At 43.4% G+C, this 24,102-nt stretch overlaps 1 protein-coding gene across 1 annotated transcript; it reads right to left on the minus strand.

The window, feature by feature from the left end:
* Positions 1-146: 146 nt before the first annotated feature.
* Positions 147-22,402, minus strand: Mdm2 (MDM2 proto-oncogene). The gene is made up of 13 exons (XM_051170191.1): positions 22,355-22,402; positions 22,037-22,177; positions 21,914-21,981; positions 21,704-21,788; positions 17,395-17,469; positions 14,345-14,478; positions 13,790-13,836; positions 11,527-11,585; positions 11,112-11,208; positions 10,241-10,392; positions 4,235-4,390; positions 2,940-3,017; positions 147-851 (listed from the first exon to the last, which is right to left on the minus strand). Exons 1-13 carry the CDS (start codon positions 22,400-22,402, stop codon positions 279-281), a joined length of 1,713 nt encoding a protein of 570 aa, XP_051026148.1. The 3' UTR covers positions 147-278.
* Positions 22,403-24,102: the final 1,700 nt, after the last annotated feature.

Consider the following 24,102-nt stretch of genomic DNA (forward strand, 5'->3'; position numbering starts at 1 on the left):
CTCACTTCACTTCCAACAGTCCTTCCAAGTGTGGACTATTTAAAATATAAGGAAGATGAAAAGGAAGCTACACAGCCAATGCAAATTACATTAAAACCCAAATGTTAAAATATAACCAGGTGAAAAGTTCCTAAAAAGAATGAAACATTCACTATCCTTACTCTTGAAGATAAATTACAATGAATTTTACATGGACTAAGACGTTTTCCTGGCCTTAATGTATAAATAGTTTTGGAGATTAGTTGTAAATACAAGATTCTATCTTCATGGGCAGGTCACTAGCTGAAGTAAGTCAGCACGATCATTTGAATTGGCTGTCTGCAGACCGGGCAGGGCTTATTCCTTTTTTTAAGCTTCTTTGCACATGTGAAACATGACATGAGATGTCCAGTCTTGCCATGAACAATGCAACCATTTTTAGGTCGTCCTTGACAAATCACACATGGCTCAATGGCACTGAGAGAGAAGCGAGATTCTACACTTTCTTCTTTGGCTTGTGCTCTTTCCTTCAACTCTCTGACATCTTCCTGGGGGCTATAAGCATTGCCACTGGAAGTTGATGGCTGGGAATAGTCCTCACTCTCTTGTGACTGGGAGGCCCAAGTGACTTTGTCATCATTTTCCTCAGTGCACGACTCTTTAGAATCATTCACCACACTTTTCCTCCCATCAGGCACATCTAAGGCTTCTTCTGCCTCTGCTGAGTTTTCCAGTTTGGCTTTTTCAGAGAGTTCCCCTTTATCTTTCCCTTTATCTTCTGGAAGCCAATTCTCACGAAGGGCCCAGCATCTGTTGCAGTGTGGTGGGAGAGGAGGGTTCATTGCATTGCAAGAGGTACATTTCCAATTGTCCTTCAAGAAAAGATGACGTAACTCTTTAGTTAGTAGTCAGAGCAAAGCTATTAACTTCAGTGTGCCTGAAGCAAAAGCATATCACATAGTTTAATTTTCTTTTCTTTCTTTCTTTCTTTCTTTCTTTTTTTTTTGGAGACAGGGTTTCTCTGTGTAGCCTTGGCTGTCCTGGGACTCCCTTTGTAGACCAAGTTGGCCTCAAATTCAGTGATCCACCTGTCTCTGCCTCCCGAGTGCTGGGATTAAAGGTATGTACAACCACGCCCAGGCTAGCATTTCATATTTTATTAAAAAATAAAACAGGCAAAAAGAACATGAAGACTGTAGTTAATACTGTATTCCAAAAATTAGCTTAAAAAGTAGATTTTACGAACTTTCCCCTTTACGTACACATGAAGGAACTATGAAACAGATGTTACAGTTTAATAGAGGCTTGGGATCACTCCCTGGGCCTGTCTGAGGACACAGATTAGCTCATCCACTTAGTTGAAGTAAATGACATGGCACCTTTTCCTTTGTATTTAACTTAAAGCCTGTACCCATTTCCCTCAAAGCTCAATCTAGACACTATACTGTGCGGCGATGTTCTGTGCAGTGTAAAGGCTGTCTTTGTATTATTCAAGTGCTGATTTCATCACCAGCAGAGAGTTGACAACACGCTGGACTTCACCTGTCTCTGCTTTGTAAATATCTTCTCTATCATCTCCTGATTGGTTTTAATAAAGAGCTGAGCAGCCTACCTACAGCAAAGCGAAAGGATAGGAGGGACTTCCCAGCAGAGACAGTAAAGCAAGGAAAGAATGGGGGATGGGATTAGCCAGGCAGACTCAGGGGAACAGGGGCCAGAACGAAGACAAGCCATGTGGCAGACCACAGATTAGTATCAACAGCTAATTTAAGTTTCACAGTTGGGAACAACCCTAAGCTAAGGCCAAGCTTTTATATTAATAAAAAGTCTCTGTGTCATTACTTGAGCAGCTGGTAGGTCAAGAAAATCCAACAATAACTGGAGGTGATCTTAGACAGTGAATCTGATGAAACCTGCTCTTCCCAGAAAAACATTTCAAGACACTAGTAACAGGATTCTTAAGACACGCTCTAAAGGCCACAGTCAACTAACTAGCACCTATTTTCATCCATAAGAGATCTTATCAACTACTGGAGCTAAACTCTACCATTCTCGCCACAATCCAAAATATATGCCCCATCCCGGTCAATGTCCTCCTGAGCCCTAACTGCCCAGTGTCTCTCCCTGGAAAGGCAAATTCTCATTAGGGAAGACATCCCACTATCCTTGCAGAACTGAAGGATGAGCTCTGCCTGAGGACACGCCCTAGTGTGCCCTCAATATGAGGTTCCCCGGCCTAACAGGCAGCTAACACAGCAGCTGTGGGGGTGAAGTGTATGCACTCTGCCACACTGATGCTAATTCTTCTCATGTATGGCGGCTTCCACCCACCTCCAAAATCAATATAAAGGGGTTTAAGGTTTATCCAAAATGTTCAAGTTTAAATTCCACCCTATAGCCGGGCGTGGTGGCGCATGCCTTTAATCCCAGCACTCGGGAGGCAGAGGCAGGCGGATCGCTGTGAGTTCGAGGCCAGCCTGGTCTACAAAGTGAGTCCAGGATGGCCAAGGCTACACAGAGAAACTGTCTCGAAAAACCAAAAAAAAAAAAATAAAATAAATAAATAAATAAATAAATAAATAAATAAATAAATTCCACCCTATAAACCCAAACAAGTGTAGCAGTAGATTCTACCACAACAAAGAAAGAAATGCTCTAAGCCATAAGATTTAAAGTTCTAACTGAGGCCAGGTATGGTGGCACATACCTTTAATCCCAGTACCTGGGAGGCAGAGGCAGGGGGATCGCTGTGCGTTCGAAGCAGCCCGGTCTACAAAGTGAGTCCAGGACAGCCAAGGCTACACAGAGAAACCCTGTCTCGAAAAACAAAAAACAAACAAACAATAAAGTTCTAACTGTATATGTAATCACCTCATTTCAAAAGGTAAACTAAACATATTTCCTAATACTTATCTCAGTGCTGTGTTTTTTTTATTTCTTTGAAGTATCTACATACTTACAGCTAAGGAAATTTCAGGATCTCCCTCAAAGGAGTCTGCATCACTTTCTCCTGTTTGATACACGGTGACTCGGTAGACCTAATAAGACAAAGTCATTAGCATCAATTCACCACCTTTCAAACAAGAAGGTTGAATTCTTATTACATTCTAAACAAACAGCTTGAGCCACTAACTGTCCATGAGAACTTCTGAAAGCAAAGGCAAATGCAGTTCACATCAGGTAGGAAAAGTAGGACAGTAAAATCTTTACCCACCACCACAAGAGTTGTTAAATACTAAAAACCAAACAAAATACTGAAGAAAACTTATTTTATAAATTTAGAGTTGCTAGCCGGAAAACAACTATAGTTACTCCCAAGAAAGAGATACATAGGTATTTTTTGACACTAACTGTTGCATGTTTTAAATTTGTTAAAAAAAAAAACCAAGTAGGGGGGCTGGAGAAAGGGCTCAGTGGTTAAGAGCACTGACTGATCTTCCAAAGGACAGGGGTTCAATTCCCAGCACACATATGGCAGCTCACAACTGTCTGTAACTTCAAGATCTGACACCCTCACATAGACATACAACGCAGGGAAAACACCAATGCATAAAAAAAAAGAAATAATAATATTAAGAAGGGAGAACAGAAGTGGTGGCTCATGCCTTTGACTCCAGCACTCAAGAGGCAGAGGCAGGCAGAGTTCTAGGCCAGCCTGGTCTACAGCAGTTCAGGGTCAGCCAGGTATACATGGTGATGCTCTGTCGGAAAGAAAGAGGGGAGAGAGAGAGAGAGAGAGAGAGAGAGAGAGAGAGAGAGGGAGAGAGAGACAGAAAGAAGAAGAAGAAGAAGAAAGAGGAGGAGAAGGAGGAAGAGGAGGAGGAGGAGGAGGAGGGAGGGAGGGAGGGAGGGAAGAAGAAAGAACCAAATGGACAATATTCTACACAGACCATTATAAGAATGTGCTAGTTGGGCAGTGTTGGAATTCCAGCACTCAGGAGGCAGAGGCAAAGCAATGTCTAAGTTCGAAGCCAGCCTGGTTTACAAAGCAAATTATAGGCAGAGAAATTCTGTTACACAGAGAAACATGTCTCAGAAACAAAAATCAAACAAAACAACAAAACAAAAAAACCCACCAACCAATCAATCCAAAAAACCACCAAAAAAATGTTTAAAAAAAAAAGTTCAGAGTCTCCTAAGTTTTTGACAGTAATATGAGACTATAATAAAAGTAAAATTAAAAACTAAAATTTTACCTCATGTTCACAAAGATTCTAAACAAATCAAAAAAGAATGTTATCCAGTAGAGACCCACCTCATCATCATCATCCGAGAGCTCATGCCCTTCTTCACTCAGGCTGTAGTCTTCCGAGTCAAGAGACTCAACTTCAAATTCTACACTAAATTGATCAGAAACTGCATCCTGATCCAACCAATCACCTGAATGCGCACTTAGGCCATCATCAAAATCCTACAGAGAAAGAATAAAGTAAACTTAAATTCACTGCCTCTGGGCCTCATTTATTTAGAGCTCCCTAATCATAAATCCAGCACTCGGGAGGCAGAGGCAGGCAGATCTCTGAATTCAAGGCCAGCCTGGTCTACAGAGTCCAGGACAGCCAAGGCTACACACAGACACCCCCCCCCCCAAGGAGTTTCCTAATCCATCCTGTGCCACTATTTCCTTCCCAGGCTCATACTACAACACCCTTCATGCTAAGTTAGGGTTCAAGGCTATGCAGGCACGAAGGAAAAAGGCAAAGCCCTTTAGCACTGAGCTTAACACAGCCTCTACCCTACTCAACCCTGACGCTGCACCAGATCCTGTTTCCTAAATCAATGCTGACACTAACTTCCTAAACTATTCTGAGTTTCTAAACTGCTCTTCTTTCTTTGGCTCTAAGGTTCTAGACTATAAATAAAAGCTCTTGCACATTTAATGACATTTCCTACTTGTGTGATTAATCACATGAAGCATAACTTCAAAGCTAAGACCTATCTCAAACACACTATTAGTGTGGCAGGCAGAATGCTAGCTAAGACAAACTAATTCAAAGCTGGTCTTTGGGTTTTTCTTTTGGGACAGGCTCTTACTGCATGGCCCTGGCTGGCCTGAACCTGACATGTAGAACATACTGGACATTAACTTAAAAGAGAGTTCTGCCTGTCTGCTTCCTGAAGCTGAGACTAAAGCCTATGCCACCAAACCAGCAATGGTATTTATTTTTAAATAAACTCTGAGATTAACTTTGATTTGAAAAGCTTCAAGACAAATTTTTAATTATGTATATTTTCAATTGACTCCTCGTTTAAGGACTTAGTAGTCACAGGACCAGGACCTCCTTGTCACACACACAGGCCATTCTTCAAGAGATTCAAGCTCACGCTGGCATGCTGGTGCGTGTCTTTAATCCCAGCACTCAGGTGGCAGAGGCAAGAGGATCTCTCCCAAGTTCAAAACCAACCTGGTCTACACAGCAAGTTCACGGACAGGCAAGAGCCAAGCCTAAATAGAGACACGATCTCAAAACAAACAAACAAAGAAACATCCTACACTAAACTGAACGGCAACTAAATCCTAATGTACAGCTGAGAAAAACACTTCATTCTAGGATTTAGGACCCAGGCTTTCTCAACCTGCTCCAGAGACGCTGCTTAACTTCGGATGCATCATCTCACTTGTAGGGAATATACAAAGTCAGCTTGCAGTATAAAAGGAGTTTGAATTAAATGGTCTATATAATCAACATATATTATTTTATAAATTTTTAAGTCAAGACTTTTAAGTGATGTTGATAAAACAGAAAAAGCAGCTCATCAAGAACTAGCTCCCACTCGGGAGGCAGAGGCAGGCGGATCGCTGTGAGTTCGAGGCCAGCCTGGTCTACAAAGTGAGTCCAGGATGGCCAAGGCTACACAGAGAAACCCTGTCTCGAAAAACCAAAAAAAAAAAAAAAAAAAAAAAAAAAAAAAAAAAAAAAAAAAAAGAGCTAGCTCCAAGGACACAGGCTAGGACAATCACGTCTCTAGTAAGTCAACACTGTTCCTTCAGTAGCAACTACAGAAAAAAAAGCACTTCTATTTTGTTAACAGACCATGTTCTAAGTACATAACAAGGACGCACATTCTATTAATTAGCTAGCACACAGACTCATTGAGATGTAGTTAGCTGGCAGAACATTTGATAAGCATGCAGAGAACCCTGGGTTCAATCTCCAGCACTGAAAAATAAGGCAAAGCTATAGCTATAAATCTATTTTTAAAAGCCATCTGTAATGAATAAAATTAACCTAACTTCAAATTTGTATATTCATCACACTTTAACTAAATGCAATTCCAGGCTACCAGTAATCACTCAACATTGTAATTTTCATAAGACGTATTAAATGTCCTCAGTATTTAACTGCTGGTGGTCTGCTGTACAGGAATATCATCTACTTGAGCACAATTTTACCTACAAGGATAAATAGAGTCTGTCAAAGACTTGACTTAATACCTACTACAGATATAAAAACTTGCTCTCAAGAGCCGTCTAGTGGATGACATAAGCACTGCTCTGCTCAGTGCTCTAGAGGGTACCTCTCTGTACTCACTTCTTTGGGGGGAAAAAAGTACACACAATATAAGAACAACCAAAAAGGCAAAACAGGGCTCAGCTCCTATCACAATTGGTTCAGTGTTCTCTATTTCTTAAAGAATTATCTGAAACTATGCACATCACCTAGCTTTCATATTGCCACAAGGTGATATCCAGGGCGCTAAAGAAAAGCCATCAGGCCAGGAGATTGTGGCACACGCCTTTAATCTCAGCACTTGGGAGGCATAGGCAGGATTGCTGAGTTCGAGGCCAGCCTGGTCTACAAAGTGAGTCCAGGACAGTCAAGGCTACACAGAGAAACCCTGTCTAAAAGAAAAGAAAAGCTATCAATAGTCTTACCACATAATAATTGGTCAGGCTAAATACACCCATTAGTGCTATAGTCACATGACTTATGGGAGTAACCAACTGCTGATTGAATTTAAGGATCAGTGGGGGGTTGTGGGGAGGGGTCAGGCACATGACAGGACTGTAAACCTTGCCCAACGGCTGTGCCTAGGGAAGAAATAGGTTCTAGAAAAGAGTTTATTATTATCATTTTCTAAATGACATAGTGGCAGACTGTCTAAATACTTATTTTCATACCCACAAATAATGCAGCTCTTAACCTTTATTAAAGAAAGTTCTTAGCGGGGTGGTGCTGGCTCATGCCTTTAATCCCAGCACACTTGGGAGATAGAGGCAGGCCAGAACTCATCTCTGAGTTCAAGGCCAGCCTGCGCAAATCCAGGACAGCCAAGACTTACACAGAGAAACCCTGTCTTGAAAAACCAAAAGAAAGCTGGGCGTGGTGGCACATGCCTTTAATCCCAGCACTCAGGAGGCAGAGGCAGGCGGATCGCTGTGAGTTCGAGGCCAGCCTGGTCTACAAAGTGAGTCCAGGACAGCCAAGGCTACACAGAGAAACCCTGTCTCGAAAAACCAAAAGAAAAAAGAAAAAAAAAAAAAGCTTCCAACTTTTGTAGACAGTGGTCAAAGTACAAAAACAAAGTTAATCCAGAGGGCTTAGCCCTAAATAATACATCTGTTAAAACACAAACACACACACACACACACACACACACACACACACACACACACACACACTCCCACCCACCCCTTAGAAAACCTACAGGAATGGGCAGAAAGATCCTGAAGAGTTAAAGGTTGGGGAAACTGGTTGTCAGTAAAAGCTCACACCAGTCAATAATGCAGCATGGATGCGGCAGGAGCTTACATGGTCTAACCCCTAGCTGACTGAGGAGCTGCTGGGAGTTGGCAGCTGGGAGTTGTTCTTCAGGGTGTGGCCTCAATGGATGACTCTATACCTGTGCGCATATGGCTGAACAAGTTGTATCCAAAGGGTCTGGAGAGAGATATGGGATGGATGGAGGTAAATATAGCTAAAATACAATTGCATACACATATGAAAACTCTCCACGAATTAAAAATATTTGATTTAAAAAAAAGGAACTGGCCGGGCGTGGTGGCGCACGCCTTTAATCCCAGCACTCAGGAGGCAGAGGCAGGCGGATCGCTGTGAGTTCGAGGACAGCCTGGTCTACAAAGTGAGTCCAGGATGGCCAAGGCTACACAGAGAAACCCTGTCTCAAAAAAAACAAAAAAAAAAAAAAAAAAAAAAAAAAAAAAAAGGAACTGGAGAACAGCTCAGCTGCTAAAGAGCATATACCACTCTTGCAGTTCAGTTTCCATCATCCACTTTGGCTGGCTTTCAACAAATCCAGGGGACCTAACGTCCTCCTCTAAACTCTTGAAGACACCTGTACTCGACCTGTACACCTAGTCACACACAGAACTAAAAGATCTTTAACAAGAAAGTAATAATATGTAGAACAGTGACATACAGCTAGTGTGGTGGTTTAGAGGACATCTCCCCAACAGCCTCGGGCATTTGAATGCTTGGTGCCCAGTGGGTGGCACTATCTGGGAAGGCTTGGGATGAACAGCCTTAGTGCAAGTTCACTGCTGAAGGAGAGCTCTGAGATTAAAAAAGTCTTGCCAATTTCCAGCTTAGCCTCCTGCTTCATGCTTGCTACTAAGGAGTTCTCGGATCTCTGTTCTGCAGCCATGCAGACCTCCAGCCATGCCTCCCCACCATGATGAACCCTTATCTGGAATGGTAAGCCAAAATAAGCTCCTTCTTAGGTAAGTTGCCTTGGTTACACATTGTTACAGCAACAGAAAAGAAACTAACACACCAAGGTTGCAGGGTTTTGCTTTTAGTATTTAAAGCATCAAGCACCCTTACAACTTACGCCTTTAAATAGAGGTTTGCTAATATATAGAAGGCTCTGGATTGGGGGCATAGTTCAATGTCTAGTACTACATAAAAAAACAAAATCACCCTTTTAAAAACTTTTCTATGAGCTGGGCATAGTGGTACAAACCTTTAATCCCAGCACTTGGGAGGCAGAGGCAGAGGCAGGCAGATCACTGAGTTCGAGGTCAACCTGGTCTACAAAGCAAGTCCAGGACAGCCAAGGATACACAGAAACCCTGTCGTAAAAAACTTAATAAAAAATAAAACTTTTTGTTTTTTATTGTATGTGTTTATGTGCACGTATACGGGTGTTCTGCTTGCTTGTATGTACATGCACTATGTATATGCCTGTTGCCTACAGAGCCTAGGCCTAGATAAGGTCATCTGATCCTCTGGAACTGGAATTACAGATGGGTGGTCACAACATAGGTCCTCTGGAAAAGCAGCAAGTGTTCTTAACCACTGAGCCATCAACAGTCCCCACTAAAACCACCCTTTCAACAAGTATGTCAGCATGGTCTGAGTTAGTATCTGTCATTCACAGATCCAGAAATCAGAGGCCTATTTACCAATTAGCCCTTTGAAATGTAGGTTACTAACACAGAGACAATGATATAGACCGCCAGCTCAGCTAAACCTCCCAACGCTCAAAGGTGCCTTTAGTGGGGCATATGCCTTTAAATCCAGCACTTTGGAGTTCAATCTGAGTTTCCACAGCAAGTTCCACACCAGGCAGGGTTACACAGTGAATCCCTGTCTAAACACTCAAGGGCTAGGGGTATAATTCAGTGGGACAGTGCTTGCCTGCATGTGTGAACTCTTGGATTTGATCTCTGGCAAGGAAAATAACCAACCAAACAAAACAAACTTGCTTAGACTTCTAGGGTATATAATTGAGCTGAATTTCCAGTTTCCTTCTCATATTTAAAAAGCTTCATTTCTAAATGCTTCGATTACTTTATGCTCCAACACACCTGAACTGACTAGTAGTAAATGTTCCAAAGTTTCTCTGATATAAAGGGTGACATCAATAAAGATGGAACTGGTATTAATTTTGCCAGGAGCAGTCCTTCTCTACCGTCCCACTTACCTCCTGACCTAGCACTGGGAGCAGGGAACTCACTGACATCACAATTTACCCCTGGGTTCAGCAACAGTCTCCCATGAAGCACAGGTATTCTGTGTGTAGGGTTATAACGACTACAGGGACTAATTTATTTAAAACCAAACACAGGGCTAGAGGGATGACGCCTCAGGAGTTAGAGCATTTGTTACTCTCGCAGTAGACCCAGGCTCCATTCCCTGCACCCACATGGTGGCTCACAACTATCCCAACTCCAGTTCCAGGGGGTCTGACACCCTCTTCTGGCCTCCAAGTATATTGTACGCATGCTATACGCATTCTGGCACACAAGACACCTATATATTGAAAAACATGTTTTTAATCATAATGCAAACACTACCTGATATGAGGGGGTCTCTGTGGACTCGCTGCTGCTGCTGCTTCTTTCACAGCACATGCCTCTCAACACACACAAAGCCAAGCTTTCATCAAAGGAAAGGGATCTGTGGCGCTTCCTCTGTCGTTCACCAGGCAGCTCTTCTGCACTGTCTTCTGTAGAGGAAGAGGAAATGGGCAGTTAAATCCATGTACTGTGACTGATTGGGAAATTAAAGATGTCTTCAGCACCTATTTGTTGTAACCAAAAATTTCAATTAAACAGAAAAGCTAACCATTAACATTGGAAAAGTCAACAGTGTTCTGTTTATCTGTCCAACTAAGCACAAGTTCTATTTAAAAACTTCCAACCTTCTTTCCAAACTTTACCTCCATGAGTTACAATAAGCTTAACATATCTACAACTTTTACTGATCCAATAGCATACAATTTTTTCAGTCAACACTAAGCTTTAAAAATAAGATTATACTAAGTGTGGTGGATCAAACCTTTACTTCCAGTACTCAGGCGCCAGAGGCAGGTAATTCTCTGAGTTTGAGGCCAGCCTGGTATCAAAAAATAAAATAGAAAACAAGATTTCATCTCCTTTTATTAAAACAAAATTAGGCATCTAAAGCAGCAGTTCTCAACCCTCCTAATACTACAACCCTTTAATACAGTTCCTCATGCTGTGGTGACCCACCCCCCATAACACTATTTTCACTGCTACTTCATAAATGCATTTTTGTTACTGTTCTGAATTGTCATGTAAATGTCTGTTTCTCAATGGTCTTAAGTGACTCCTGTGAAAGAGTCACTAGCCACAGGCTGAGAACTGCTGCATTAGAGCAGGAACACCAAACCACTTAATATGGCACGTACATCTTCACACATACCTGTCTCACTAACTGCTCTCCTTCTAGATGAGGTAGATGGTCTAGAAACTGAACCAGAAGATGAAGGCTTCTCTTCTTGTGGCTCTTGCACAAGGTCCTAAAACGTAAGAAAAAGTAAAATACTACAAAGCAAACATAAAACATTGACTGTGCTAAGTTCTGTCTTCCAGAACTCCTTGTCATAAAGCTGGAGAGATGGCTACAGCAGTAACACCATGTGCTGCTCTTGCCTGTGAGTTTGGTTCCCATCATTCATGTCTGGGGTAACTCACAACCACCGAGAACTCCAGACCCAGGTGGTCTCACTCTCTTCTGGCTGGAGGATACAAACACGAGCTCACACTCTCACAGACTGTGCACACCAATACAAACACCTTCACAAAGAAACACTCTAGAATAAGAAGTTTAGTAGTACCTTCAGATCACTCCCACCTTCAGGCTGGCATCTGCTCTCACTCACTGATGTGCCAGTGTCTGAAGATTCTAAGAAAAGGTAAAAACGGAATCAAAACAAAGAAAACATGGTGCATTCAGCATGCAGCAGTCTAATAAGCTCTGTACAAAATTTAATCTTTCGCAAACATTATGATGTCTTATGATGTCCGAATGTCATTTGCATGCTGGAGATAAAAATTGAACTTTAAGGGTTGGAGAGATGGCTCAGAGGCTAAGAGCACTGACTGCTATTCCAGAGGTCCTGAGTTCCATTCCCAGCAACCACATGGTGACTCACAGGCATCTGTAATGTGATCTGATGCCCTCTTCTGGCCTGCAGGTGTACAGGCAGGCAGAGCACTGTACACATAATGATAAGTAAATCTTTAAAAAAAATTCAACTTTAAGAGAGTGATCATAAAGTAAAATAAGCAGATTTTCAGACATACTAGTGGAAGAAACCGAAGTATTGTTTGGTAAGTGTAGGGGAAGGAGGCTGAAGAGTCTGAGGGCAGGTTTTGCAATAGCCTAGCTGAAGCTGGTGTGTGGAAGACATGCCAGACTGAAGAGAGTATGTGAGAGAGCACCCAGACACAATTCTTGTGGCACAAAATTAAAATGTACTCATGTTTCCTGAGACAGCACAATGCATGGTCACTGTGACAGCACAGACATCACTCTTCTCAGCAGGTGTACAATCTTGCCTAAGGCCATCTTGCCACCTCAGCACTGAAAGAAAGCAAACTCATTTCCTAGCTTACAGAACTAGCTCTCCTCAGGGAGCAATCATAAAACTCCTAGATTAGAAGCAGCAAATCACCCTGACAAAATGGAATTTTAAAAGGGATGGGGGAGCCAAATGCAAACATCAACAATTCACTGGGCACAATGACACACACCAATCACCCCCAGCAGGCAGATAGGAGGATTACAAATTTGAGGCCAGCCTACACAGCTTGTGAGGCTGCCAAAATAAAATGAACAGGGCTGAAGGTAATTTCAGTGAAGAGGCCTCAACCAGCACACATGAGGTCCTGGGCTCAGGGCACAGTGTAGGGAAACAAATCATAGAGCACAGGAGCAAGCAGACTATTTTGAAATACAAAGTATTAAAGCGTGTGAAAAAAAATCAACTTGAGAAAAACAGACTATAAAATCTGGTTAAGACCAGGTGTTTGAAGCCAGGTGTGGTGGTGCTTTAATCCCAGCACTCGGGAGGCAGAGGCAGGTGGATTGCTGTGAGTTCAAGGCCAGCCTGGTCTACAAAGTGAGTCCAAGACAGCCAAGGCTAATACAGAGAGACCCTGTCTCAAAACCGCCCTCCCACCAAAAAAGACCAGATGTTTGATACTCAATGTAAGGATGTACATATTAAAGGATCCCAAGAGTCTAACTCATGAAAACAATGCGTGGTGCCGTTCACCTGCATGCCTGTAACCCCAGCATTCTGGGAGGCAGAGGGAGGTGGATCTCTTTGAGTTCGAGGACAGCCTCGTCTACAGAGTGAGTCCAGGACAGCTAAAGAGACTGTCTCGAAAAAACCAAAAATAAATAAAATAGATCCAGAAACACAAAATACAAGCCCACAGTAACAATGTTGCTGTAGTGTTTGCCTTTCTATTTTTACAGTGCTAAGGATTAAAGCCAGAACTCCACACATGCTAGGAAGACACTCTACCACTCAGGATACATCCAAGTCCCTTTCTTGGAACTGGCAGATGGCTCAGCAGATAAGAGTGCTTGCCATGTGAGCCCAACAACCTGAACTCAAGTTCTTGAACCCACATAAAAAGTTGGAGAACCAATTCCAGGAAGTGGTTTTCTGACCTCCATACACACCTGGTACCTGTGTCTCACCTCACACAAACACATAACATATACACATACAAAAAGCTACTCAACAGTTTTTGTGTTTTTTTTTTTTTAAAGCAAAAGAGTCCTCAGCTACACAGTGAGTTTGAGGTTAGACTAGGACACATGAGACCTTGTATCAAAAATAACTATTTTAAAAGTTATAGTATGTGGGCTGGAGAGATGGCTCAGGGGTTAAGAGTACTACTGGCTGTTCTTCCAGAGGTCCTGAGTTCAATTCCCAGCAACCACATGGTTGTTCACAACCATCTATGAGATCTGGTGCCCTCTTCTGGCCTGCAGGAGCACAAGCAGGCAGAACACTGTATACATAATAAATAAATAAATCTTTTTTTAAAAAGTTATGTTTATAGTATTCAAAATTAACTTACCTTGCTGACCTACGACCAAGTTTCTGTAGATCATTGCATATATTTTCCTTGTAAGAAAAAATATAAGCAAACATATAATAATATAGAGAACCCACAGCTGAGAAATTAGGTCCAATTACACACCCACAACTAACAACAGGGCTTGTATCAAAATAGGTCAAGCCTGGTGGCCTGAGTTCAATCTCCAGTACCCACAAGGCAGAAGGAGGACTGACTCCTGAAGGCTGTCATCTGACCTACACACTCACAGCAGCGTGTGCATATGCACACAAGCACGCACACAACTGCACTTGTGCATGCACATGTGTGTGTGCACACACATACAAACAAGTTTTTAAGATTCCAGAGTTCAAGTTACAAAATAATATGCTACACCACCTCCCTTCCCCCCACTGAAAAAATTATTAGAGACAGGAGTGTTAACAGCAAAAATGAAACCAAATTTTAGCATTTTAGATATATGATCACAGCTTCTCTCCAACAAAGGATACAAGCCAAGGCAAAATGCAATGATTGCCCAGGAACACTTTATAACAACCCACACAGAAGGCTTACCTGTGATCCTTCACAGAGAAGCTTGGCACGCCAAACAAATCTCCCAGAAGATCATTTGAACAATACACCATATGCTGCTGCCTCTCATCATATAATCTTTTAGTCATAATATACTGGCCAAGATAAAATATAATCTGGGAAAAAAAATGGTTTTTAAGTATTAAAGAAACTACGTATCAGTTTCACATACAGTTAGTAGTACAAGATTACACTAACAACCACATCCACAACCAGGTACAACCAAACATTTTGTATTCTAGAAGTTTCTTTTAAAGATTACGTATACAAGCCGGACATGGTGGCACATGCCTTTAATCCCAGAACTCGGGAGGCAGAGGCAGGTGGATTACTGTGAGTTCGAGGCCAGCCTGGTCTACAAAGCAAGTCTAGGTCAGTCAAGTCTACACAGAGAAACCCTGTCTCGAAAAGCAAAAACAAAACAAAAACAAAAAGATTATGTATACAGTGTTTTGCTTGCATGTGAGCCTGCATGCCAGAAGAGGGCACCAGACCTCACAATAGATGGTTGTGAGCCACCATGTGGCTGCTGGAAAATGAACTCAGAGACCTTTGGAAGAGCAGCCTGCGCTCTTAAACCTCTGAGCCATCTCTCCAGGCCCCTAGAGTTTAAATTGATGAAAACAGAATAACTAGATCCCCACCAGTAGTTAAATGTGGTTTTTCTTTTTCCTTTTTAAAAAACACTTCTTGTAAACTTTTTTTCTGGGGTTTTTTTTTTGGGGGGGGGGTTTCGAGACAGGGTTTCTCTGTGTAGCCTTGGCCATCCTGGACTCACTTTGTACACCAGGCTGGCCTCGAACTCACAGCGATCCGCCTGCCTCAGCCTCCCGAGTGCTGGGATTAAAGGCGTGCACCACTACGCCCGGCTGTAAACTTTAATTTTGCCCAGAAACCTAAATACTAACATACTATGCTAGGACACAAAAGAGGCAAAAATACAAAAATTTAAAGAAAAAAAAAAAATCAAGTCAAATACATCAATGAATTAAGATCAATGACAAATGTCACATACATCCTTCAACAGTGAGGTCATCTAGAGGAAAACAGGAAACCAATGACATTTCCCAATAGAATATTCTCAGATATTCGTTCAATCTACATTAAACAGTCCAAGGCCTCAACCATCACTATTAAATTATACTCCACGTGCTCCATTAGTCAGCTTGGGCAACATACTTTGCTCTTCTAAAACAAACTCAGCAGCAGCAGCAGCAGAGCACATCACAGTGCACGGTGCACTTTTCTAAGTAGAGCCTCATCACCCTGACACCCTCAGCATTGTTATTACTGTATGAAAATAAGGAGGTCATAAGTGTCATTCAGCACCCAGCACCATGCGGGAGGGGAAAACATTAAGAAAAATGAGAAACTAACCCAGGACTTGATGCCTATCCCAGAGCACTTCCTCCACCCCACGCTGTTGGGTACCTTCTCATGTGCCCCAGAGTAAGCATCTTGTAACTGAAGGCCAGTGTCCGACCACATACACAGCCTGTAAGTCTCACCTCCTGATTCACCCAGCTGTGGATCTAATACACTCAGGCATCTGTCCTGAGTGTAAAAATGCTTTTCCATGTAAATACTGCTTAAATACAGTATTAACTATTTTACTTTATGTATTATACGTAATCTGGAGATAATTTAAAGTATAAAAAGGATGCTGTACATACATTACATACAAAGTTTCCTGTTTTAGGTAAGGGACTTGGCAGGCTGGGTAGGACCAACGCCCTGCAGAAAGCAGAGGAAGATCTCTGAGCTACTCCACACAGCTTAGCATAAGCACTCTTAAAACTTTCTGATGGTCTTGACCTATTTTCTCACATCCATCTACTGCTAAATCCATACTTACTTTTTTTTTTTTTTTGGTTTTTCGAGACAGGGCCTCCCTGTGTTAGCCTTGGCTGTCCTGGACTCATTTTGTAGACCAGGCTGGCCTCGAACTCACAGCGATCCGCCTGCCTCTGCCTCCCGAGTACTGGGATTAACATACTTAACTGATTTGATAAAGGTCAATCCAAAGTTGATAGCCCTAAAAACATCACTTAACACTTAAGAACTTAAGGACTAAGCAAGAGTCAGCCAATCTTTTGTTTTTCTTTTTTTTTTTTTTTTTTTTTTTTTCGAGACAGGGTTTCTCTATGTAGCCTTGGCTGTCCTGGACTCGTTCTGTCTGGCCTCAAACTCACAGCGATCCGCCTGCCTCTGAGTGCTGGAATTAAAGGCGTGCACCACCACACCCAGCTGCAATCTTTGTTTTTCAAGATGGAGTTTCTCTGTGTAGCCTTGGCTGTCTTGGCAGTCACAGAAATCAGCCTGCCTCTGCCTTCCAAGTACTGGGCTAAAGGCCACCACACCCAGCCATTTCACTTTTTAAACTAGAAACCCAGACAGAACGACTATAGAGTCCTTGGCATTTTTGTGCAGTGAACTAGCACATTTGGCAGAGTGGCTAAGTCTTGTATCAGTAACTTCTCAAACTCATCAAAACAGGGAATTTGTGATCATATACTTTTATTTATTTTTCTAATGTTAAAAGATATATTTATTTTGTATGTATGTGTGCACATGCACCATGGTGATCAAAGGATTTGAAGGAATTAGTTATCTCCTACCAAGTCAGTCCTGGGAACCAAAGAGTATCTGGCACCTAACCCACTGAGCTATCTCACTTCCCCAATGCCTTTTAAATTAAAACATGCCAGGCACGGTGGTGCACACCTGTAAACCCAGCATTCGGGGAGGCAGAGGCAGGTGGATCTCTGTGAGTTTGAGGCCAGTCTTATCTACAAAGTGAGTTCCAGGACAGCGAGAGAGACAGAGAGGAACCTTGTATCAAAAACAAGAAAGGAAAGAAGGAAAGAAAGTAAATCATACAAATTAGAACTTTTAGCTTCAAATAGTCATAATCCTTGCTTACTACAAAGTTTTTCTATATGACCAATGTCCCCACAAGGGTGAAAACATTTCCACGTATGGCTGGCTGTATATAACTATTAAGACATCAGTTCTCATTCAGTTCTGCTCACCTCTTTCATAGTGTAAAGGTCTTTTTGCGCACCGGCAGACTTTAACAACTTCAAAAACAACGGTTTTGGCCTAACCTATAAAAGAAAAAGAGTTGCCATCACACTCAGAGGAGTGAGTACTCTACAGTGTAAGCCCTGCAGACAGGACCAGAAAGAAGCCCATACAGGAAGCAAAGAAAAGTTGGGTTTCACACTGAGTGAAATAGACTCATATATGGAATAGCACACATCAAAGAGTTAGGAGGGAAAATGCTTTGAGAAAAACTATTATGCAATTAACCATGATGTCATCAAATATTAATAGTTGTGATCAAAAAAACAATTACCAAGAGGCTAGAGAGATGGCTCAGAGATTAAAAGCACTCGTTGCAGCTTTTGCAGAACTCAAGTTCATTACCAGACTCCACTGGCAAGCATCCCACAAGTGCCTGAAACACCCTCCCCTGGCCTCTGTTCTGTTAAGGACTGCACATGCATGGGGGAGGAAGCACTGCTTTCTCCCTCCAGCTCTATCATCTACTACATGCTAACTGGACTGTACAGTTCCATAAGTCTGCTATTAGAGCTTACAGAATGCCAGAGAAAAGAGCATCTCTTAGGACAAAGCCTATCACCAATCAATTATACACCAGACTCGTGACTGCCAGAGACAGAGTCCAAGCCAAAACAGTAACACGCAATTCAAAGACTATAATTCAGGCTGGAGAGATGGCTCAGTGGTTAAGAGCGCCATCTGCTCTTCCAGGGGTCTTGAGTCTAATTCCCAGCAACCACAAGGTAGCTCACAACCATCTACTGTGTGATCTGATGCCCTCTTCTGCAGGTAAAGTGCTCATATACAATAAATATTTTTAAAAACTTTGTTTAAAAAACCTATTATTTATGTCCCTCAACTACAGCTTAGTATTGTCTTACACCCACAGCTTAGTATTGTCAAACACCCATTTATATTTACTGATCATTTACAATGTTCCCAAAAAGATTAGATAAGGTCAACAACAAAAGAATCATGACAAGACATTTAGAGCATGCCAGAGACCGAAGACATGGCTCAGCAGCTAAGAGCATTGTCTGCTCTTCCAAAGATACTGGATTCAATTCCCAGCTACTACATGGTGGCTCACAACTGTATACAGCAATCTGATGCCCTCTTCTGGCCTTCAGGCATACATGCAGAGTACTCATATGCATAATAAATAAATCTTAAGGTGCATGCCAACAAGATTAGAAGAGCCAGAAGGTTGGGGTTTTTTTCCATTGTCTAGCTAACTTAAAAGACAAGTAACTCAGGTAGTGGTGGTGCTCACACCTTTATCCCAGCACTCAGGAGGCAGAGGCAGGTGATCTCTGAGTTCTGAGCCAGCCTGATCTACAGAGTGAATTCCAGGACAGACAAGCTACACAAAGAAATCCTGTCGATGATGATGATGATTGGACAACTGCCACCGCAGCCAGTCCCCATGGCCAGCACAGCAACAGTAAGTAACACCATGACAAAGTGGCTTGCCACCGAAGCCTGAAATCAAAGTTTATTCCCACCAGCCATGCACTACTCCTGTTCTTCACAGCTTAATGACCATGGCTCCTATTAGCCTGTTTCTTTTGTTCTATGCATATGGATATTTTGCCTGGATGTGTATATGTGCGCCTCTTGTGTTCCTGGTTGCCAAGGAGCACAGAAAGGAGTGTTGGATCCCATGGAACTGGTGTTACAGATGTCTGTGAGTAACCACAAGGATGCTGAGAATGGAAGCCAAGTCCTCTGAGGAGTAGCCAGAGCTCCTAGCCACTTAGCTGTCTTTTTCCTTTCAGGAGTTATTATCTGCGGCTCCCCTGTTACAGTGGCTAGCCCTCTCTCTACATGGCCTGGAATTGAGCCTCATGGTATACTATGAAAACAGGACTAAAGTGAATACCACCTTTAGATGGCATTTAGTTCATTTAAAAATACTGTTAAATGCTTCTAGGATAGTAAGTACACTGAGTTAACTAAAGATGAAACAATGTTTCAACAACTTGGATGAGGCAGCACAAGGGAGAGAGAGGCAGGTGGATCTCTGTGAGTTCAAGGACAGTCTGGTCTACAAAGAGAGTATAGAACAGCCAGACCCATTACAGAGAAACCCTGTCTCAAAACAAACAAAAACAAAAACTAATGGCATTATTCAGACTGGGCAGGTTATACAATATGTAGCAGGCATGTAACAGCAAGAGAGAAAGGGGTATACTTAGTGTCCTTACCTGCTGCAGAGAGTGGGTAACATACCCTGCCCCCTACACCCAGAATTCCCAGAGGCCCTTCACTACATAACCCAGACATTTTGGTTCCCTATCTCAATCTTTCTCCTTTGTTCTGTCTCTTTATGTTATCTATCGTTCCCTTCTCCTCCTCTCTGTTTGCCCTTTCTTCTCTCCTTCTCCCCATGGTAGCTTTAGCTGAGAGCCACTTCCAATAAACCTGTTTTTATATACTATTTCAGTCAATTATATTCTCAAAAAGAAAAAGCTTTAGGGCTAGAGAGATAGCTCAGAAGTTAAGAGTATTGTCTGTTCTTCCAATGGTCCTGAATTCAACTCCCAGCAACCACATGGTGGCTCACAACCATTTAGACTGCGATGTGGTACCCTCTTCTGGACTGTAGGTGTACATGCAGGCCAAACACCGTACACATAATAATAAATATTAAGAAAAAAAAGAAAATGTTTTAGAGATTTAATGTATATGAGAGCTCTGCATGTTAAGTCTGCATACCAGAAGAGGGCACCAGACCTCATTATAGATGGTTGTGAGCCACCATGTGATTGCTGGGAATTGAACTCAAGACCTCTGAAAGAGCAAGTGCTTTTAACTGCTGAGCCATCTCTCCAACCCACAGAAAAAAGTTATTTAAAAGAAATTTTAAAAGAAGCGGGGAGTATTTGTGAACTTCATATTCAGATTAAATGATTCACTTTTAGAAGATTTGACAATTACTTTTATCCTTATGGTTTTTTTCAAGTAACTTATATAGAAGTGAAGCTAACTCTCTCTGTACTATGTCAATTTTAGCATATGTACTGCCTGAGCAAGCACCTCCTAAAATTTGACATAATAAATTAACTCAAATTAAAAATCTACAATGGAAAAGCCAGTTTCTTTTTTGTTGTTGTTGTTTTGTTTTTGAGACATGGTTTCCCTGTATAGCTCTGGTTGTCCTGGACCTGCTTTGTACACCAGGCTGCCATCAAATTCACAGAAATCTGCCTGCTTCGGCATTCCTCGTGCTGGGATTAAAGGCATGAGCCACCAGGCCCCACAAAAGTCAGTTTCTTATTAAGGCTTACAAGATTGGAGTTCATTTAAAAAACAAAACAAGCCCTGTGTGGTGGTATGTTGGCTCTGTTTCTTAACAATTAAACTTTATTACACAACTCAACTAGCTTACACAAGAAGGAAAAAAGGTTAATGGGACAAAAGAGTGAACCTTCCAGTATCCGTTCCACGGGACCGGTCCTTAGGTGTCTCTCTGGCCTGCGTGCTGGTCCCCACGCGCTCAAGCCCAGGCTGAACTTGTTGTTCTCTCCTCCCCACCTGCCTGAGTCACATGGGAAGGGCGGTCTCCTTCTCCCTTTGAGGGTCAGTTAGAAAAACAATAGCCCAGGTGGGGTTCCCAGGTTTGCTTCCTGAATTCCAGGCCCAGGATGGCTCCACTCAGTCTGTCACAAGGTATTCATGGGGTGCCCCAAGGGTAAAGCCCGCCAAGACTGCTTCCACCTGTGACAAAGCTCCCTCTCTCCCCCACGCACTCCCCCTACACACACACAAACACACACACACACACACAGCTGGTAATACTCAGGGCTGGCAGGAGTGAAGTGTCAAAACCTTTTGCTGAATGTTACCAATTTTCAATCAAATGTGCCTATTCAGGACTTAGGATTTCCATTTTCCTGTTTCTTACGGAATAATCACATTTATTTTACTCAAAAGTAGGAAGCGACTTTTAAACCTAATGCCTAAAATCTTCACAAAAAACCACCCTTTACTTCTGTCACTTTGATTATCATTCAGGAAGTTAAACAGTGATCAAACATGTCGAAAGCGTCAGCAGCCACACAACATACCAAAAAATTCATCTTTAAAGCTTGCATCAGGCTATGGAAACACAATCTCACTCTCTAATGCAATCAACAACCGAGAATGCTAAGAGCTCTCAAACACACAGCTACACTCAACGGACTGTGCTATATAATTCAGGCTGAAAATTTTGTTTCCTTGATTACTTGGTGAAAACAAGGTATTTTATACACTCAAGACAAAAATACCAACCAGAGCCTCTTGATCCGAAGCTGGACTCTGTGAGGTGCTTGCAGCACCCTCAGTAGACACAGACATGTTGGTATTGCACACTGGCCTACAAATAGGGAGAAAAAAAACACACACACGATAAAACCTTGAAGTAGTAAAAGATCTGCCAAGTATGCATTTAACAAAGGAGACTTTCAAAATCAAAAACTACACTAGCGAGAAGTTCCTTACCTAGATCCACGCAGGAAAGCACCGGGGAGGCCACAGGTGTGGGTCTCCCCCGCGTCGCCAGCCGACAGCTGCGGGGCAAGGCAGGGTTTAAATAGCCCCGGCTGGAGGCAAGTCAGGACGTACCTCCTCCAACAGCCGGCGCGGGACGTGTCCAAACTTGACCTGCCCGACAGGAAATGCTGAGTCAACCAACTCGGAGCCGCGGCCCCGCCTCGCCCCGCCCCGAACCGGAAGCTGTGGCACAGAGTGCCGGGCGGCGGGCACCTGTTAGCGCCACGACCCCTGCAAGGAGCCCAGAGCGACCCCGAAGACGCCCCCCGTCCGGCCGCTGGGCATGCCGGGAGGCCCCCTCTCCGCCGTGCCATCCCCCCACCCCACCCCCGCCCAGGCCTGCCGAACTCACGGCGCACGCGCACCCCGCGCCAGCAAACGGTCGCTCGCCCAGCCCGGGACCGGCCCGGGCTGCCACTGTAGACCGTCGGGCGCCATCAGGACTCTCCGCCGCCCAGCATGGAGCCTTCCCTCCGGCGCGTACCTGCTGCTACTCCCGGCGCGGCTTCCGGCCCTTCATGGGGAGCGTGGAGGCCTGGCAGTCCGGGCCTGAGCGACCATTTTCGCTCCGCAGCTCGAGCGACGGTGGCCCCTCACGGAGAGCGCGGTCGCTCCTCGGGTCCCCAGGCCTCGGAGGCCCCGCCACAAAGCGGAGTTGCCCGGCGCGCGCCCCCAACCGCCGCGGGTAGCGCGCCGGAAGCCCTGCCCCATCCGGGCATCCGAGAGCGCACGCACGCACGGCGCGGCCGCCTGGACCAATGGAGGACGGGCTTGGGCGGCGGGAGGGCGGGGCTCGGAGGCCGCGCGGTGCGTGAACGCGCAGCCTTCTGCAGCTTTGGTGTTCGTTTTCTTTTTCATGGTTACGTCTCAAACCGCAATGGTAACTAGACAAATTCAGCTCGTATCCAAGTGCTGCTGCTACCAAAACGGAAGCAAGAATAACAGCTGTGTAGTATTTAAAGCCCACCCCGCCATCAGCTGAAGTTGTATACAAATGAGTTATTTTCAGACTTTAAAAATAGGGCTGGGGAGATGGCTCCATGGTAAAGAGTACACACGGCTCCTTTTTATGTTTTCATCACCACAACCTGTAACTAGCTTCGGGTCTCCATGGGCAACTCCTGTGCAAAGGCACATACACATAATTTAAAAAAATAAAATTTTAAAAGGCCATAGACATACACTCCAGTGTGTACAAACTTTCTAGTGAGTGGTTAGCATGAAAGTTTATGATAGCAAGATAGTTAAGAGGAATTGGGCCTTTGTGGCTGCTACTTAGGGTGGTACTGACCCAGCTAAAAGGAGCTTGATGAAGCCAGATGTAGTGTGTGGCTGCAGTCCCAGGCGGGAGAGCAGCACAGCTAGTGTGTCCACCCTTTAAGGCACATTTAAGAACACAGGGTGGCACACGTCTCAGAGGCAAGTAGAGCTCAGTTCAGGCCAGCCAAAGCCACACAGAGAAAGCCTGTCTCAAATTACAAGTAAACTAGTACGGAGCTTGAGGAGGTCCGGCATCATTCAGTCCTCAGCACCCAAATCAAAATCCTCCAGATCTTAAAAACCGTAAAAAACATTTGTGCAGTCAAAGACAATCAGGAAGCTGAGGCAGGATAGGTTGAGATGAGCAATTTAAAGGAAATTTGGAGAACATAGATAACCTATCTCAAGAGAGCAGTACTTTTGTTCTTCTCGCCTCCTCCCCTGCCCCCAGCTGTCTGTGATTAAGGGCTTTTTCCAAAACCTTTTTCTCAGGAATTGAATGAGTATTCATTTTAATATTTATGTATGCAGTGCTCTGCCTGCACACCTGCACACCAGATGAGGGCATTAGATGGTTGTGAGCCACCATGTGGTTGCTGGGAATTAAACTCAGGACCTCTGGAAGAGCAGTCAGTGCTCTTAACCTCTGAGTGATCTCTCCATCTCTCCAGCCATTTTAAATTTAATATCCTTGGGCCAGGAATGGTGGCACAGACTGGCTTTTTTTTTTTTTTTTTTTTTTTTTTTTTTTTTTTTTTGAGGCAGTCTCTCTCTCTCTGTGTACCCTTGACTATCCTGAACTCGCTTTGTAGACCAGGCTGGCCTCGAATTCACAGTGATCCGCCTGCCTCTGCCTTCCTGTGTAAGCTAGTTGGGTT

The sequence above is a fragment of the Acomys russatus genome, chromosome 28 (assembly GCF_903995435.1).
Source record: "Acomys russatus chromosome 28, mAcoRus1.1, whole genome shotgun sequence".
NCBI lineage: Eukaryota > Metazoa > Chordata > Mammalia > Rodentia > Muridae > Acomys > Acomys russatus.

What these genes read in the sequence shown, in the direction of transcription:
- Mdm2 (XM_051170191.1), bottom strand. Translation starts at nt 22,402, where the DNA reads ATGGCGCCCGACGGTCTACAGTGGCAGCCCGGGCCGGTCCCGGGCTGG. An exon ending in CAGAGACCCCCTCATATCAG is followed by an intron (nt 4,391 to 10,240) that starts GTAGTGTTTGCA and finishes CTTTCTCTGTAG; the next exon opens with GATTTTGATGATGGCCTAAG. An exon ending in ATCCTGAAATTTCCTTAGCT is followed by an intron (nt 852 to 2,939) that starts GTAAGTATGTAG and finishes CTTTTCTTGAAG; the next exon opens with GACAATTGGAAATGTACCTC.